This window comes from Pleurodeles waltl, chromosome 9, assembly GCF_031143425.1.
Source record: "Pleurodeles waltl isolate 20211129_DDA chromosome 9, aPleWal1.hap1.20221129, whole genome shotgun sequence".
NCBI lineage: Eukaryota > Metazoa > Chordata > Amphibia > Caudata > Salamandridae > Pleurodeles > Pleurodeles waltl.
This window is the reverse complement of record NC_090448.1, coordinates 1,006,430,829-1,006,447,248: the sequence shown is the minus strand read 5'-3', so window position 1 is coordinate 1,006,447,248 and position 16,420 is coordinate 1,006,430,829. Positions and strand designations below refer to the sequence as shown.

General features: G+C 42.0%; 1 protein-coding gene across 1 annotated transcript in view; it reads left to right on the top strand.

The window, feature by feature from the left end:
* The window catches only part of PLEKHG3 (pleckstrin homology and RhoGEF domain containing G3), a 495,850-nt gene that overhangs the window by 472,625 nt on the left and 6,805 nt on the right, over positions 1–16,420 (top strand). The window contains exons 16-17 of the mRNA XM_069207658.1: positions 2,263–2,373; positions 13,695–15,237. Coding sequence (XP_069063759.1) covers positions 2,263–2,373; positions 13,695–15,237 — 1,654 coding nt within the window. The remainder of the gene's footprint in view (positions 1–2,262; positions 2,374–13,694; positions 15,238–16,420) is intronic.

Genomic DNA, 16,420 nt, shown 5'->3' with positions numbered 1-16,420 from the left:
GAATTAGATTAGGCACTGAGGCGAGAAATATCCTGTCCAGGGAAATTGAGCCCAAGAACCGCCGAGGCGGGAATTGAACCCTGGTCCCGGGCTAGATCTCTGCATCAGGGTCTGCCTCTCTAACCATTGTGCCACACTTCTCCACTATAGGGCATATTTAAGAAAAGTGGCGCTGTGCACAGTGCAGTGCCACTTGTCTTGCACCCCTTTGAGTCCCCCTAACGCCACCATGTGTGCATCATATTTAAAATACGGCCCACCATGGCGGTAGTTAGTGGACTAGCATCAGAATTTTGTTACGCTAGTCTGGCGCTTTGCAGGATTATCGTCAAAAAAAATTACGCTAATCTTGCAAAGCACCCAGAGGCCCATTGCAACCAATGGAAGCCTCCTTTTAATGCCTGCTCTGAGCAGGTGTTAAAAGTGGCAGAAAAAAATGGTGCGTCCTCCCCCACTCCCCCTAAATAGGGGGCTTTCCCCTTTGCCTACATTATGCCATTATGCCTTTTTGAGGGCTGGCGCTTATTTTTCTGCCTCAAGCATTTACTGCGAGAAAAAGACACATAAGGGGAAGACGGAGGAAGAGAAAAACGAAAAAGCATCACAATGGGGAAAAAACAGAAATCGCAACGGTGAGCTGAAGGGGCAGGGAGTACCTGTAAATGGACTGAAGAGGTCCCAAGATGGCTTCAGGATTACGCTGCCTCTATATTCCGTGCTCACGTGTTTGAGGAGGGCTTTGGGCACCAGCACCTTTTTATTTACAAATTAAGCACTGCCCTATCGGGCATATTTGAAAAAAGTGGCACTGCACACAGTGCTGTGCCTTTTTTCTTCTGCCCCTTTGCACCCCCCCTAACGCCACCATGTGTGCGTCATATTTAAAATATGGCGGTAGTTAGGGGACTAGCGTCAGAATTGTTTATGCTAGTCTGGCGCTTTGCAGGATCAGCATCAAAAATGTTGATGCTAATCCTGCAAAGCACCCAGAGGCCAATTGTAACCAATGGAAGCCTCCTTTTAATGCCTGCTCTCAGCAGACGTTAAAAGTGTCGGAAGAAAATAACGCAAATAAATCTGTCAGATTTCTTTGCACCATTTGTTTGGCCCCCCTAATGGATGGATGCCCCCTCTGCATACATTATGCCTGGTGCAGCCATAATGTAGCGCAGAGGGTTACAAAGTGGCGCAAACCATGCATTGTGCCAAATTGTCAATATGGCGCAGCGTTTTTGTCCTTGTAACGCCACATTATCTTAAAAAAAAATAACACTAATATGACGTTAGAATGGCACTAGGGGCTCTTAAATATGCCCGTATTGAGCATATTCGATAGAAGTGCTGCTGCACCACATTTCTTGCACCTCTTAGTGCTCCCCTAATGCCACCATGTGTGCGCTGTATTTAAAATACGGCGCAACATGGTGGTAGTTAGGGGACTAATGTCAGAGTTTTTTACGCTAGTCCAGTGCTTTGCAGGATTAGCGTAAAAAATGTTGATGCTAATCCTGCAAAACTCCCAGAAGCCCATTGTAACCAACAGATGCCTCCTTTTAACACCTGCTCTGAGCAGGCGTTAAAAATGCCAGAAAAAAAAATCTGTCAGATTTCTTTGCACCATTTTTTTGGCCTCCCCTAACGGGGAATGCCATCTTTGCATACATTATGCCTGGCGCAAGGATAATGTAGTGCAAAGGGATACAAAGTGGCACAATGCATGCATTGCACCACTTTGTAAATATGACACTGCGTGTTTGGCCTTCTAACGCCACAGCGTAAAAAAAATTATGCTAATGTGGCATTAGAATGGTGCTAGGGGCTCTTAAATATGCCCCTATATTTTATGTGGCTAGCTGAGGGGATTAGTAACGCCAGCCTTTACAAGTGTTTTAAAACTCTTGAATGTATGTGAAAGGGGAGCGATGAAGAGATGAGGGGCACATTTGCCGGGTTGTAGTGAGCGAAACCGAGGAGGAGGTCGTGGGGTCGGGGGGCGCCACAATAAACTGTCGCACAGGGCGCCACCAGTCCTAAAGCCAGCCCAGATCCCATTGCATTTGAAGAAAGTTTGCTACTATGTAGGGAAAGTTTGACTATAGAAATGTTATCAGACAACATAACACCAATAATCCATTAAAAATATTTTTTACTAATTTTGAAATCCTTGTCTTTCCATAGTTTTTAATATATGCCTACCTGTGCTTCAAATGGTAACACTTGCATCACCAACATTAACACGTCAGGCTTTCGTTTTGTTTTCAGAGCAGGGAAATAGGAGAACTGGAGCTAACAAAGGGGTCAAAGAGACAGAGAAGTCAATCCTCGGACGAAGCAGAAAACCATCAAAGTCTGTCCGTCCTACCTCCTGATGAGGTAAGCATTTTATTTTCACCTACAGTGCAGACAGCAGTCCGAGAAATAACTTTTATTTATAGACAGCAGGGAGCAAAACTTTCTAACAAAATAAATATTAATTTATGAAGTACTGTCGAATGCTTTAGAAGGATCGAGCCTTTAACATTCTCGAAGTGTATTACGGGTATAAAACCGAAGCACAAAAATATAAAACAGTCACACCTCTAACATGAGGAGTGAATAACACCGTCGAGCAGTACATAAAAACTAGATATACGTTAAAGAAACTGTGATGGAAAAATATGTAAAGATATGTGATGCAAAAGTAACTGAACTCGGTAGAAGGTAAAGAATGGGCAAGAGTTATAGAAACTTGTAACAAAAAATAGCATTTTTCATCGTAAAGAAGGGTGAGGGGGAAAAGCAAGTAAGGGAGAAATAGGGAGTTAAGGAGAAAAATCGAGTTGAGGAAAGGGGTTTGCAGGTTTACAAAAATGCACCATTTACTCAGTATGCGAACTTTTGATGTCACCCCTGTTGGGGCACAGGTATTGCACCATGTTGGCAAAGAAACTTGTGCATTTTTTTTTTTTTTAGCATAATCATGGACTTTGATATGATGGATACTTGCGCCAACTTCACTTTAATAGGTCTACTGTGCACTGATGTTTACGAGGCGCATTTCTAATGATGGATAATCTGCCTTTTTGATAAGGGACATGGGTATTCATAACAGAACTGAAGTGATGTATTGTGAGTAGTTAAAACAGCAACCTATAAAGTTTTACCAAAGAGCTTCAGTGCAGCCTTTTAATACCATGTGTATTGTTGGCAATATTTCAATGCTTCACACATCAGAGGGTTTATGGACTACAATATTTGATCTTTGAAATCTTGAAAAGTCAAATATCTAAGCTCCCAGAGAATAGGCATGTCTTCTTACACTGAGGTGAGAGATGATGGGCATATGAGCTTTTAAGAATGCTTGTGCACTCACTAGGCATCCACCTTCCTGGTAAATAGAATTGATGGCTGATAAAAATACCAAATATTTACAACACCGTCTGGGTTATTACATTATTTACAATTTCTCCCTACCTTAACTCACAATACCCTACTGGTTGTCAAACACAAATGACTGTGTTGCTACTTGGTTTCCAAAAGACACTGTAAATGTTTGTTGTTGTCTCACAGGGGCATGTAGATGTCATTTCAATGTTCTCTGCATGGGCTACTGAAATGTATCCTTTTTATTCATTTATTTATTGGCTGCTAATAACATGCCGAGGCAGACATAGTTTTACTTATGAATATTTTTAGGAGATTCCATCTTCTCTTCTGTAATCCTTAAGTCTTATTTCCTTTTCTTCCTTTGCACCCCACTCAGGCGTATGTAGCACACAGCCCTTGGGTGCCTTTATCTATAGAGACAACGTGAGTGAGGACTCATGTGGGCCAAGCTTTTTGTGTGATGACTTTGCTTTTGGTATAAACTACACAGTTATCACATATCCAGTAGAGGTTAGCTTGTCTGGTGCAAAAGTGTCACTCTTTTGAATGTGCAGTGGATGTAAACCCTTTTGGTTACTGTTTTGGCTCCAGGCAAAACAAATTAAATGTAAGTGGTCATAAATTAATAATTATGTTCTTAAACAGCTGGGAATATCCAAAGTACTAATTTGCCTCGAAATAAATTAATTTGATTTTCAGCTGTGCATCCTAAACCTTAGTGTAGATACTAACTATTAAATTTGGTTGAACTTCAGACAGACCTTAATGCATTAAAGGAACATATATATGGTATTCACCAATAGGGTGTTTTGCTGGGACCCTTCTATGGTTTAAGTTCTGGAACCAGAGATGTATTTATCTCCTGAAGGAAAAAGATAAGGTGTGGGTGGGGGGTAGAGAGGGATGATATGGTAGCCTTGTCTGCTGCTTTCATTTTGAACGTAATTCTGAATGTTGCATGCCAGAAGCTAGACCCAAGAGAACATAAAGTTCCCTAGCTGTGTTTAACTCTAATCTAGGCATCACTCAAAATCTTGAAGCCAATAAACATTAGACATGCTATGAAGGGTACTTTCAAACCCTCATCGCCATTCTTTGATCCCAATGACATGCATGTTCTAACAGCAGTTTACTCTGTCAACTAAGTATATCTATCACATTCATCACTCTTGGTGAATCACTTTGCATCATATTTCTTGTCTAAATTCACCACCATCTGAGCTATTCTTGCAATATTTCTCACCATCCTCGTACACAAGGTCTACTCTTCAGCTCACCCAGCTCTGCTTTTAAACTTCTTTAGGCCTCTCTAATTACTGTGTTGTGTATCAACTTTGTTTCGGCTCCAAAACACTGACTTTGTATTTAAATACCCTAGCCCTCTCCCTATAGCTCCTTCAACTCCATCCATTCTGCCTCCTCTGTCCTCCACTCTACAGAAACATCTCTCACACATGTAACCAACTTCATGGCATCTGGTCATCATAAACCTTTTGTACTTCTTGATTTGTCCGAAATAGTTGTCTACCTTACTGTTGTGACCTTACCCATTTTGCTAGGTATTGCCACCTCGACCTTAAGATTGTTCGCTTATTTCTCTGACCACTTGTTCTCATACCCTTGAGTTAGTGCATTGCAAGTTGGCCTCGTCTATGCTGAAGACACACAATTCTTCGTCTCCATTTATCATCCTTTTTTCGGCCATGCAAATCAGATTGTCACACAACTGTTCACCATTGGGGGTGGCACTTTGATCAATAATCCGAAACTCATTAGAAGCAAAGATCATATTACTTACCTCCTCTGCTGCACGTCTCATTACCTTATCTGTTCAGCTTTATTCCCAACATCCTCACCTGTGCCTCCTCTGCCAGAAATATGTCTTCTCTTCAATCCACATGCACATAAAATCATTCATATATACCACTGCAATCGCAGCCATTTTTCATATTTTCATCATATGCAAGGTATGACGTTTAGGCCTTTCTATTTAACGAAAACACTGTTAAATTCTCTGAAACTAGATTACAGGAACAGTCTACTTGTATGTCCTCAGCAACACTCATTTGTCCCTGTTTGTTAAGGCCCTAAATATTGCTACAAGAACTCTTCATAATTCCCCAGCCAGACAGAATCTCATGTTGCTACCAAGCTGGTTGTCGTCCTGCAAATATAAATCCCTGACAGCTGTTTTTAAATCTGCACGTGGCCTGTCTCCAGACTGCCTGTTTCACACACACTGGCCCTCTGTAAATGTATCTGTAATATAATGTATATGAGTCTTCTGGTTTACCCAAAGAACTCTAGATTCTGGTCCTTCTACCTGCAAGGCCCCATCTTTGGGATTTGCTTCTTCCAGCTATCTGATCGACCAATCTGTCCATGAATTTAAAAAGGCCCTAAGGATCAATTCCTGGTATTGGAAAGCCAAGAGTAATGTGTGACTTATGTAACCCTCAGACAATATATATGAGCACATCTTGACGATTTTATGTTTAGTTAACTATAGTTATGTATCTGTATTTGTCATCCGAGTTCATGCTGGCAAAACATCATTTTTACTGTCACCTCAAACCTTCATCTCATTTTTTCCACCTATTATGTCTTAACCGAACAGCCACCTGAATAACCCTATACTATTACTTTACTTTTGTAAAACTATTTCTGCTTAAATATATGCCAAATATACATATATAACAAATAGATTGGTAGAATCCAAGATTTCTCCTATGCCACTCTCATTCCTGCTTGGGTTTGATTTTATGTGGACAAGGTGTGAAGCCTCTTTTCTGGGTCCTGAGGTAATCAATGGTTAGTGGTCAGAATTGATGGTTTTAGGAAAGTGGAATATTAGTTGGGATGGACATGTGTTGACCTCAAAAGATAAGACCATGTTCTGCTAGATGTCCCACAAGTTAAATAAATCAACTTATGCTATTCGTAGAGTCGGGTTATGTGTTACCTGCTTGTATCAACTTCTGCTTGACAGCCTCCGACACAGTTTATCTACTATTTAGACCTTGAAAGGGGTAGGGAAGTACTATACCAAAATAATACAATGGTTGCTATGCTCATTGCCGTGGTAAAATGCAGGCCACCGCATAATGGTGAGTTTTTGGAAACTTCTGGAAATCCCTGGCATTACACCCTCACTGACACCTGGTAAAACGATGGCCCTAACATAATGGTTGCATTGCCTGCCAACTTGTAGGTTTCCATAGCAAGATCCTCTTCCTGCTACAATGTTGGCTCGGAGCAGTTTTCACACATAATTGAAGCCAAGTTTCCACACATAACTTAAGCCAAGCACAGGCTGTGCAGTTTTGGGGAGCTAATGCACATGAGTCTCCAGCTGCTTCAGGCAGGGTAAGGATAACTTTTTTGAAAGTTACATTTTCAAAATATATTTAATAAGAATATGATTTCACCATTAGATAGAGGTTTATAAAATATAAAAATAAGTCTCCGTGTGTAGCTGGTACAGGTAGGTCGAACGTTATAGATTAAATTGCATAATCCTAGATTTTTCTTATGTGTCGGCTACAGCCTGACCAATGAAATTGTTGCTTTGGGCCTAGTCTTTGGGGGAAGATGTAATTTCTAACATCACACATTCCAATCTTTATTATTATGCACCCTAACGTGTGGGCAGCAAGGTGCACCTGCAGTTGACATTTAATATTTAAATCCAGATTTTCCTTCCTGTCAAAGATCTGTGCAGCAGGGTTCAAGCTGTTGCTGATACTCTGCACAGGGTAGGCCTGGAGCCATGTTTCCCCAGCTGGAAAATGTCATCAACGTTTATCTTGATCCAGGAGAAAGACCTCCAGTTTTAAATAATGTGCCACTTCTCTTTTTAGTTCTTCTTGGTCAACTGAAATTCCTCTGTTAGGAATGGGGTCTCTGGTTGGCAGTCAGTTTGCACTCTGTCCAAGCAGGGACCCTCACTCAAGTCATGGTAAGGGAGGTACCCAGCTCAGATAACCCCTGCTCATTCCCTCGGTATCTTGGCACAAGCAGTCAGGCTTATCTCCGAGGCAATGTATAAAGTATTTGTACAAACACACACAGTAACACAGTGAAAACACCACAAAAGGACCCCATACCAGTTTAGAAAAATAGCCAATATCGATCTAAATCAAACAAAACCAAAATGAAAAAATAAATCCAACATACCCAAGCAAAATTATGAAATTTTAAAATAGTCTTAATCCATAGGAATCAATGGATGCATTGTTTTAGCACAAAGTACCTGGTATGCGTCAAAAATAAAGCTGCAAGGGCAACGGTGAATCAGAAAAGCAAGCAATGCGTTGATTCCTTACTCGTAAGTGAGGCTGTGCATCGATTCTTTACTCGCACTGGAGGGCATGCGTCGATCCTTTTCTCGCAAGGGAGGTCGTGCACAGCCTCGGGTCCTTGTGAGGATGTTGAAGAATTTGATGCTCAGGATCCATGCGCGGAAATTATTGATGCGCTGTGTGAAGAATTTGAGGTTGGAACAGGCACTGCATTGTTTCTCCAGCTGTCAGGCACGTGGCGCGTCAAGTTTTCAGCCGCAGGGCAGGCCATGCCGTGCGTCGATTTGTCTGATGTGCACATAGCTGTATGTCGATTTTCCCCTGCAGGTTACTAGCTTCCATTTCTAAGGACCCAGGGACTGGATTTGGCACCACTTAGCAAAGCAGGACTCCCTGCAGAAGAGCCCAGGCACTGGCAGATGAAGTCTTTGATGTCTCTGAGACTTCAGAACAGGGGGCTAGCTCAGTCCAAACCCTTGGAGAAACTTTATAAGCAGGATTTCATAAAGCAAAGTCAGTTCTTTCCCTCTTCAGGCAGAAGCAGCAGCAAGCCAACACAGCTAAGCAACAGGCAGAGTGGCAGGTCCTCCTCAAGCATCAAGCTCTTCTCCTTGGCAGACGTTCCTCTTGATCAAGAAGTAATGTGAAAATCTGGGGTTTTGGGTCCAGTACTTCTACTCATTTCTGCTTTTGAAGTAGGTAAGCTTCAAAGGAAGGTTTTTGTTTTTCACAAGATCCTACCTTGCCCAGGAATTTCACTATTTAAAAGGTAGTACGTGTAGAACACATCAGTACACGTCCTACCTTTTTAAATACACTGCACCCAGCCCATATGGCTAACTAGGGCCTACTTTAGGGGTGACTTACATGCCGTAAAAAGGAAGGTTTCGGCCTGGCAAGTGGGTGCACTTGCCAGGTCGAATTGGCAGTGTAAAACCGCACAAACAAACACTGCAATGGCAGGTCTGAGATATGTTTACACGGCTACTCGTGGTTGGCACAATCAGTGCTGCAGGACCCCTAGTAGCATTTGATTTACAGGCCCCGGGCACCTCTAGTGCACTTTACCAGGGACTTCCTAGAAATACAAATATGCCAACCATGGATAACCAATCACCAATACAATTTAGACAGAGAGTACTTGCACTTTAGCACCGGTTAGCAGTGGTGAAGTGCCCAGAGTATCAAAACCATCTAAAACGAATTACAGTACAGCATCTAAAAACCTGGGGTCAGAAGCAAAAAGTACAGGGAAACCACGCCAAGAGCTGCCAGGTCTAATACTCGCCTTGAAACCAAAAATACAGTCCAATTGCATAAAGAACCCATAAGGGCAAATATGTATGTTGCATCATACAGTATGCCAGGTTTTTGTCATTAAATGCTAGTCAGCTATATAGTCGGGAGACCTGCTGAATAATACTGCTGTTCAGCCACTAAATCCAGGGTGCTTCTCAAAATTGTAGGGTGATGCCAGTGATGTCCGTCTGTTCTGGAATTGTGAATCCTAAATGATGCCCTGCAAGCTAGTTAAGTGCTGGTTCTTATGGGGTAAAGAATGTGAAAATATATTTTCTCTACCCTCATGGGGAGTAGAGATTAGGAGATGACCCATCAGAAAACTTGGTCTCTCACAGGTCACTCAATAGAGAATGCACTCTTAGTTGTGATGCCTGTTTATTTCTTGTTGTGCCCTTTTCAGAAGGTTTAGCTTGTTTTCTTTAACAAGATCATCATCAGACCTGTGTCCATTTACCCAGACAGTTTTGTTCCTCAGTCTTTGTACTGTCTACATTATGACTACACCCAGTCTTATTTCTGTAACTTCGACTTTGCCTTACTCTATGGAAGTAAAAGAGACCTTTAACGATTTTTTACTCCACTAAGTACAGTTGAATTAGGAGTCATTTGATCAGGTAGAACTACTATTTTTAAATAAGAGCGGACATTTTATTGTACATTTTTTGGGATCAGACACAAAGTACAATGCCCCAGTTGGAATTGGCACGTCTGCCCTGTTTGCACCTGCTATACATCTGAGGTCAAAGTGTGACATTACACACAAACATGTACTAATGCAGTAGCCTTTATCTTGCATGGCCATCTCTCACAACCTGCTCAATTGGCAAAGATGCATTTTTCCTGGGTTTTGGAGAGACGTTATCTCAGCATGCACACTGTTACACATCATATATGCTCACTTTCTCTGGCCCTTCTCTTCTTTGAGGCTCCTTCCACTCTAATGTATTCAACATTATTCATATTGGTACTACCACACAGTTTTTGACCACAGTTTGCTAGGAATTACCACTATTTTTCCCCAGGTCAGCATGCATGCAATATGTTGTGAATTACTACTATAATGCCGGAGCCAGCATTCTAGCAGTTTTGAGCACCATCGTGCCATGGGTGGTTATAGTATGTCAACTGTTGCAACATTGCGCATTGTGGATACCCACATTATGGCAAAATTACCACTGTACTGCGAGTACCAACATTGAGTCATTGACGCCCACTATATGCCAGCCTCAGCATTGTCAGGGTTGGCCAAATTTGTGACTTGTATGTCCACGGTGTGGCAAGAATTCCCACCAAACTACCTGAACCATTATTATGCCGTAAGTGGGTAGCATTATGTCATTGATCCACACAGTATGTCAAGAAAGAACCTTTCTTTGGGGATCAGCATTGTATCCTAGATGGGCAACATCAATCCATGGATGCTTCACAGAATGCCTGGAGTGACACAATTTTTGTAAGATAAGTATGGATGCCCACAGGTTGCCTAGAAATATCATTATGCAAATGGCAGTATTCTACCAAGGGCATGGATAATGCTGTGGATGCCCACAAGTTGCCAGACTCAGCTAAGGCTTTACCAACGAATGCCCAAACAGTATAAAGAAAGACTGCCATTATTCAAGGGCTAATTTTTTTTGCAGGAGTAGGCACTGGGCATCATGATGTGGCTGCACACTGTTTGTCCGGAATTACCATCATTGTGCTTGGCCAGCTTTGTACAAGGGAGGGCATCTTGTTGTGCAAGCCTACATGTTGCCAGGCATGCAATCATTATGTGAGAGCCATGTGTGGATATTATGTCAACTATTACCACAGGTTGACAAAAAAATATCACTGTTATGCAGTGGCCTGCATTTTTACTATTATTTAAATAACTCATAAACTGTGTCAGAAGTTGTCAGCCTCAAGTTCATACAAACATATAACACATACCCTGACTGTGAATGGGCTAAATTACCCAAAATTGTCCTAAATATTATAATCAGACCGGCAAAAAAAATATTCTGTATATTTAACATATTTTTTTAATTGAAGTGTATTTTGTCTGGAACTGATAGGTTTTTGACAGCTAAACTGACCACAGGCCCAATGCCTGTTAACAGAAATAAAATAAGCCATTGATTTTACTCTTCAAAATAACAAAGGTCAGCTTCTGTAGATATGGGCTGATTTTATTTATCACTTGTATGATTTCGATGTAGCCAAATGTCTTCCAGGTCTGCAATTTGTAATGTTTTTCATGTGTGGTCTTTAAGTTATTTTTCCCTGGGTTAGATCTCTGGCAGTTTTCCCACATGATTAGCCTCAGCCTGCACTAATTCCACAAGTTGACTCCATCATTACGCCTTCCTGTGTTGCTTGGATTGCCATGCGCGTTGTGCTTCAATAAGTTAAATTAATTACAAATGTTGGTGTAGGTGAACATGTAGACAATCAGAGTTTGAATTAACCACAACTGCCTTCACAATTCATTTTGAGTGAATTACAAGCAACATAAACACAATATTGTGTTTTGTAGACTCCATTTGTGGTTTCTGTTCACTTATTCTAATCAGTAAAGTATTCAATGCGCTCAAGTAATGGAGATAGTAATGCCTTTTCTCTGTAGTAAGTGTGTAAAGCAGCAACAACCCCTAAAATACCAGTAACCTCGCTACTTCGCATGTTGGAATATTTGTCTAGAGACATTCACCTTACGGAAGTTAGACATTTGTTAGACCCAGCATCCTTATGATGGTCTTCTCGCAGACTCTTTGCCTTTTACCTCCTGTTTTTTGGCCTTAGGACTCTGAGCACTTTCCCAGTGCTAACTTGCATGTGCTTCTCCCCCTAACAAGATATCATTGGTGTGTCCACAATTGGCATAGTTAATTTACCTGTAAGTCCCATGTAAAGTGTTATACCATATACTTAGGGCCTGTAAATTAAACGGTACTTGTGGACCTGTAGCACTGATTTTGCCACACACTCCAGTAGCCCTGCGAACATGTCTCAGGCCTGCCAGTGCAGAGCTGTTATGTGCAGTATTACTGTAAGGCCTGCAGGTCTCATAGAACAGCATTGGCGATTACTTATAATACTTTTAAGCTGCAATTTCTAATCAGAGAGGAGTAGCTGATTCATGATTGGTGTCATTGGAATGGCAGCAATAAATCCTCTCTGCCGGTAAAGCTGGATTTATTATTATGATTTTAGAAATTCCACCTTTAGAAAGTGGGCATTTCTCAGCCCCCCTCTGTCCTATGTGCCTTAAGTCCGTCTCCAATACACATCTTGTCTGGGCTAGGTGGCAGCTACACTTGTGCATTCCCTTCAGGCACCCACAACAAAGGATACTCAATTGCATCTGCATTCATCTGCATACTGATGGGTCTTCCTGGGGAGGATGTTGGGAAGGACTTACACTTACATCAGGGTAGTGGCCAGAGCCCACACAAAAGGGCTGATTGCCCCCCACTGCACTGATAGTCTGGAGCTGGGGCTGAGCTGAAAGGGGCACCTGTGCACTTCTTGGAAACCTTTTGAAGTCATCCCCCACATCAAAGGCACTTTTTAGAGTAAGTACTGTGTCTCTGACCTGCTAAAAGCAGTACACTTCTGGACTCAAGGAAACTCTGCAGGAGTAAAGACTGCTGTGCTGGAGGATCACCACTTTACTGTGCCTGACAGTTTTAAGGAACTGGTGTCCTCCCTTGCTGTTTGCTGATCTCTGCCCTGCAACCCAAGAATCAACAATCACCCCCAGGGTGACTCCAAGGGCTTGCCGACTTGCCCCCAAGTCTGCTAAAAGTCTCCAGGCCATCAAAGACCTCCAGAATGCTTTCATTTAATCTGCTGCTCGGCTCATCAAGACTTCAGAGCAGCTTTGTTGTACCCTGCTGCCTGTTTCATCAAGACTTCGGAGCGGCTTCATGGCAGCACGTCGCATGTCTCAGCAAGACTTTGGAGCAGCTTTGTTGTACCCTGCCACCTGTCTCATCAGGACTTCGGAGCAGGTTAATTGCAGCCCGCCACCAGTCTCATCAGGTCTTGGGAGCAGCTTTGTTGCACCATGGCACCCATGTGGGCATGTGACAGACACCTCCTTGCTCTTCCCCAGCTGGTGAGCAACACTGCTTCCTGCCCCCGCACCCATAGACATCACCTCGCCCATTACCCGCAGCTGCGGTGATGCTTTCCTGGACAACGGAGGCCTGAGTGACCTCAGAGCTTCCGCTGCGCTCTCTGCATTAGGAAGATAAACACCCTGTATTCCATATTCGGGCCAGTCCGGAACGGCCCCAATTTATCTTCACTGGGCTTCTTGCAGGAGTACACCTGTATTTTTATGAAATACCATAAAGGCGAGCCCCGTACAAAGTGCCCTTATTCGCTACACCCTTTTAAAAGTGAATGTTCATCTTCTTGATCTATTCAGATAAATAATCAGTATTTTTTAATACATCTGGGTGGAGTCCTTTTGGTGTTGTTTCATTGTGATTCCTGTATGTGTGTTACACAAATACTTAACACATTGCCTTCTAAGTTAAGCCTGTCTGCTCTACGCCAAGCTACTAGAGGGTGTGCACAGGTTGCTTTAGGTTGTGTATTTGACTTACCCCGACTAAGATAGTGGTCCCTACTTGGACAGGGTGCATACCCCTGGCCACTAGAGACCCAATGTCTAACAACTTCTATCAGTAGCATAACTTTATATGCAATAACCATCTCTTTTTATTTTTTCAGGCTGCTCCTGCTATCGAGATGGCTACTTTTCTAGAAGATAAGACTCTCCCTGAAAGTGAAAAGTCAGATGAGATGCCTTGTGATTTAAAGTTAAATACTCTGCAAGAAAAATCAGTTTTGACTCAACCAGAAGGAATTAAAAGCAACAGTGCTGTAGACATTCATGACCCAGTCGAACACGGAGAGACTGAGAACCCAGAGGATATAAAGACACTCAGTAGCGAAGATGAAGAGGATATAATCACACAGGAGCCGGGCAGTATTCTTCCACCATCTGTCTTGGACCATGCCAGCATCATTGCAGAAAGGTTCACGAATAGCCTGTCTAGAAGGAGCAGCATGGCGCTGGATGATGGGAAATACATTGGCTGTCTAACTCCAAGAATGTCCAGTAGAAGTGGTAGCACAAAGAGTCTGGATTGCATTGACAAGCAACACCATACCAGTTCTTCTGATGCTCACAATTGCTCCTCTCCACGAGATAACCCAGGAGAAGCAGGAACCATTTTTTCTCCATGCTTTTCTCCATTAAAAACCACAGGATCTCCGAGCTTAGGAAGCCCAAATGAGACTGACAGGCCTGTGTTCAAGAGGAAAGACTCAACGCTATCCAAACAGGACCGATTGCTCCTTGACAAAATCAAAGGTTATTATGATCATGCTGAGAGCAATGATGCAGCTTTCAGTATCAAAAGAAGGGAGAGCCTGTCCTACATTCCTGCAGGAGTAGTAAGAAACTCTGTATTTAAGTTTAACAGCCTACCAAGGGCTGAAACTAAATTGGAGGTAACTGTAAGGAAAAGGAAAAGCAGTTCTGCTAGCGAAACCAACAGCACTGGTGGTAGCAGGCCGGCATCTTGGGCTTACTCAGAAGTACCAATTTACAACAGTGATCAGGTTAACCCCTTGGTTTCATATCCAAAGGAGAATGCAGATCAGGCCAAACAAAGTACTTTTGCAGATCAGCTGCCAATTACAGATGCTGAATTCAAACCACCCTCGCAGATGTTTAAAGTATGGGAGGAGATGGAGAGGGCACACAATGACCCTATAGCTGAACATTGTGGGTCATTCAGTGAAGGTGAAAGAGGGAAAACTAGTACAAATCCTGAACACAAGCAGAAAGGAGACCATTTTTCTGGCAACATTGAGAATGGCTTTGACTTGCACGAACCTTTGCTTATTATTGAGGACAGTGACCTCAGTACAATAAACGAAGAATCCCCAGTTCCTTCTCCAGAAAGTAATTCCCCATGTCAAACATTGCCTACCAAACTATCACACAATGTTACTGTCGATGGCCAAGACACTAACATGTTCCAGCCTGTAAAACTTCATCCGAAGATCCTGCAATACACAAAAATCCTAGAAGGAGACCTGAACGACAAAGTGAAGAGCAAGGTTTATCAGTTAGCACGGAAATATAGCCAAAGGATAAAAAGCAACAAACCTGTCATACAGAGGCATGTGAAGGAGTTGGAGGAAGATTTCAAGAAGAACATACTCGCTTCTCTACAGGAAGAGAAACACATGGATGTTAAGGGTAAATATGACTTATTTGGGAATTTAAATGCTGAATAGTATAACTAACATCTCAAAATAGTCATGGCATATGCTTGACCTTCTAATGTACAGTGATGAGGTATGCACTATGAGTGTCCAAGCTGTTATGGTTGTAGAGCTGTATTACTTGTAATTCCTTTTCTACCAAGGTGTACCATTGAAATATCAGTGTTATAAATACCATTATCCCTCTGATCCAATAACATTAATCTCAATAACTGGAAAATGAGGAAGACATTTAGAGCAGTAATACTAAAGCCCTTGAACATGATCATCTCTATTATATGTGTGTGCATCACCCTCACCTTAGATATTCTTTTCCCCGGTCACTGTAGATGATTAAATAACTGTTCACGGTGGTGCTCATAAGGACCTGAAAAGTGCTGTTCAGATATCAATGTTTTTATTGTGGTGCTGGATATGCACTATATTCTTTTGTTTGACAGATACCAGATAAGCAATGCTGGCTTGGCAATCTGTGACTCAGTTGCAGGAAGTTGAATGTATAGTCCTTCACAGTGCGCACTAGGTTGACTGGCCCTATTGAGATTCCGTATACTTTCCGAAAGATATGAGCTGCATTGCCAATGCTTTGACACCAGTACCTATAGTACTAAAATTACCTTAATTGAATTCGGATTTTTCTTTTGTTAAAATGACCAGACATGGCAGTACCACATGTTTCTGTGTTTCACTTGTGTAGAAAGAAAACCTAAACACTCTGCTTAAAAGTAACACATACTTTATTGCCCGCATGTTGCCTATAAACCACCTGAAACGTGGTTTATGATATATTTTTCTTCGAGTTCTTCTCAATAATAGTGTTAGGAAAGCATGCTAGCTACAGAACAAATAGTTGGTTTAATATGATTAATTAACACTACTTTTCTCATGCAAGGGTCTTTCCAGTTGATGCACCGTTTATAGTTGTGAAGCATTTTACTCAGAGTACCCATTAATAAATGATTTTTTTAGGTTGAGGTTCCCAAACAGGGCTTCCCCTAGGTTGCCTTTCCAGGCAGCTGAGCCGTTAATTTTATTCTTGGGGAGTACATTAGGAAGTTTTGATCAGCCAGCCCTTTCATTTCAGTTACAAATGAGGGTTTACTAAATGTTAATTTAAATAAAGTTTAAAATACCGTTATAAATTAGAGAGTCGCAAC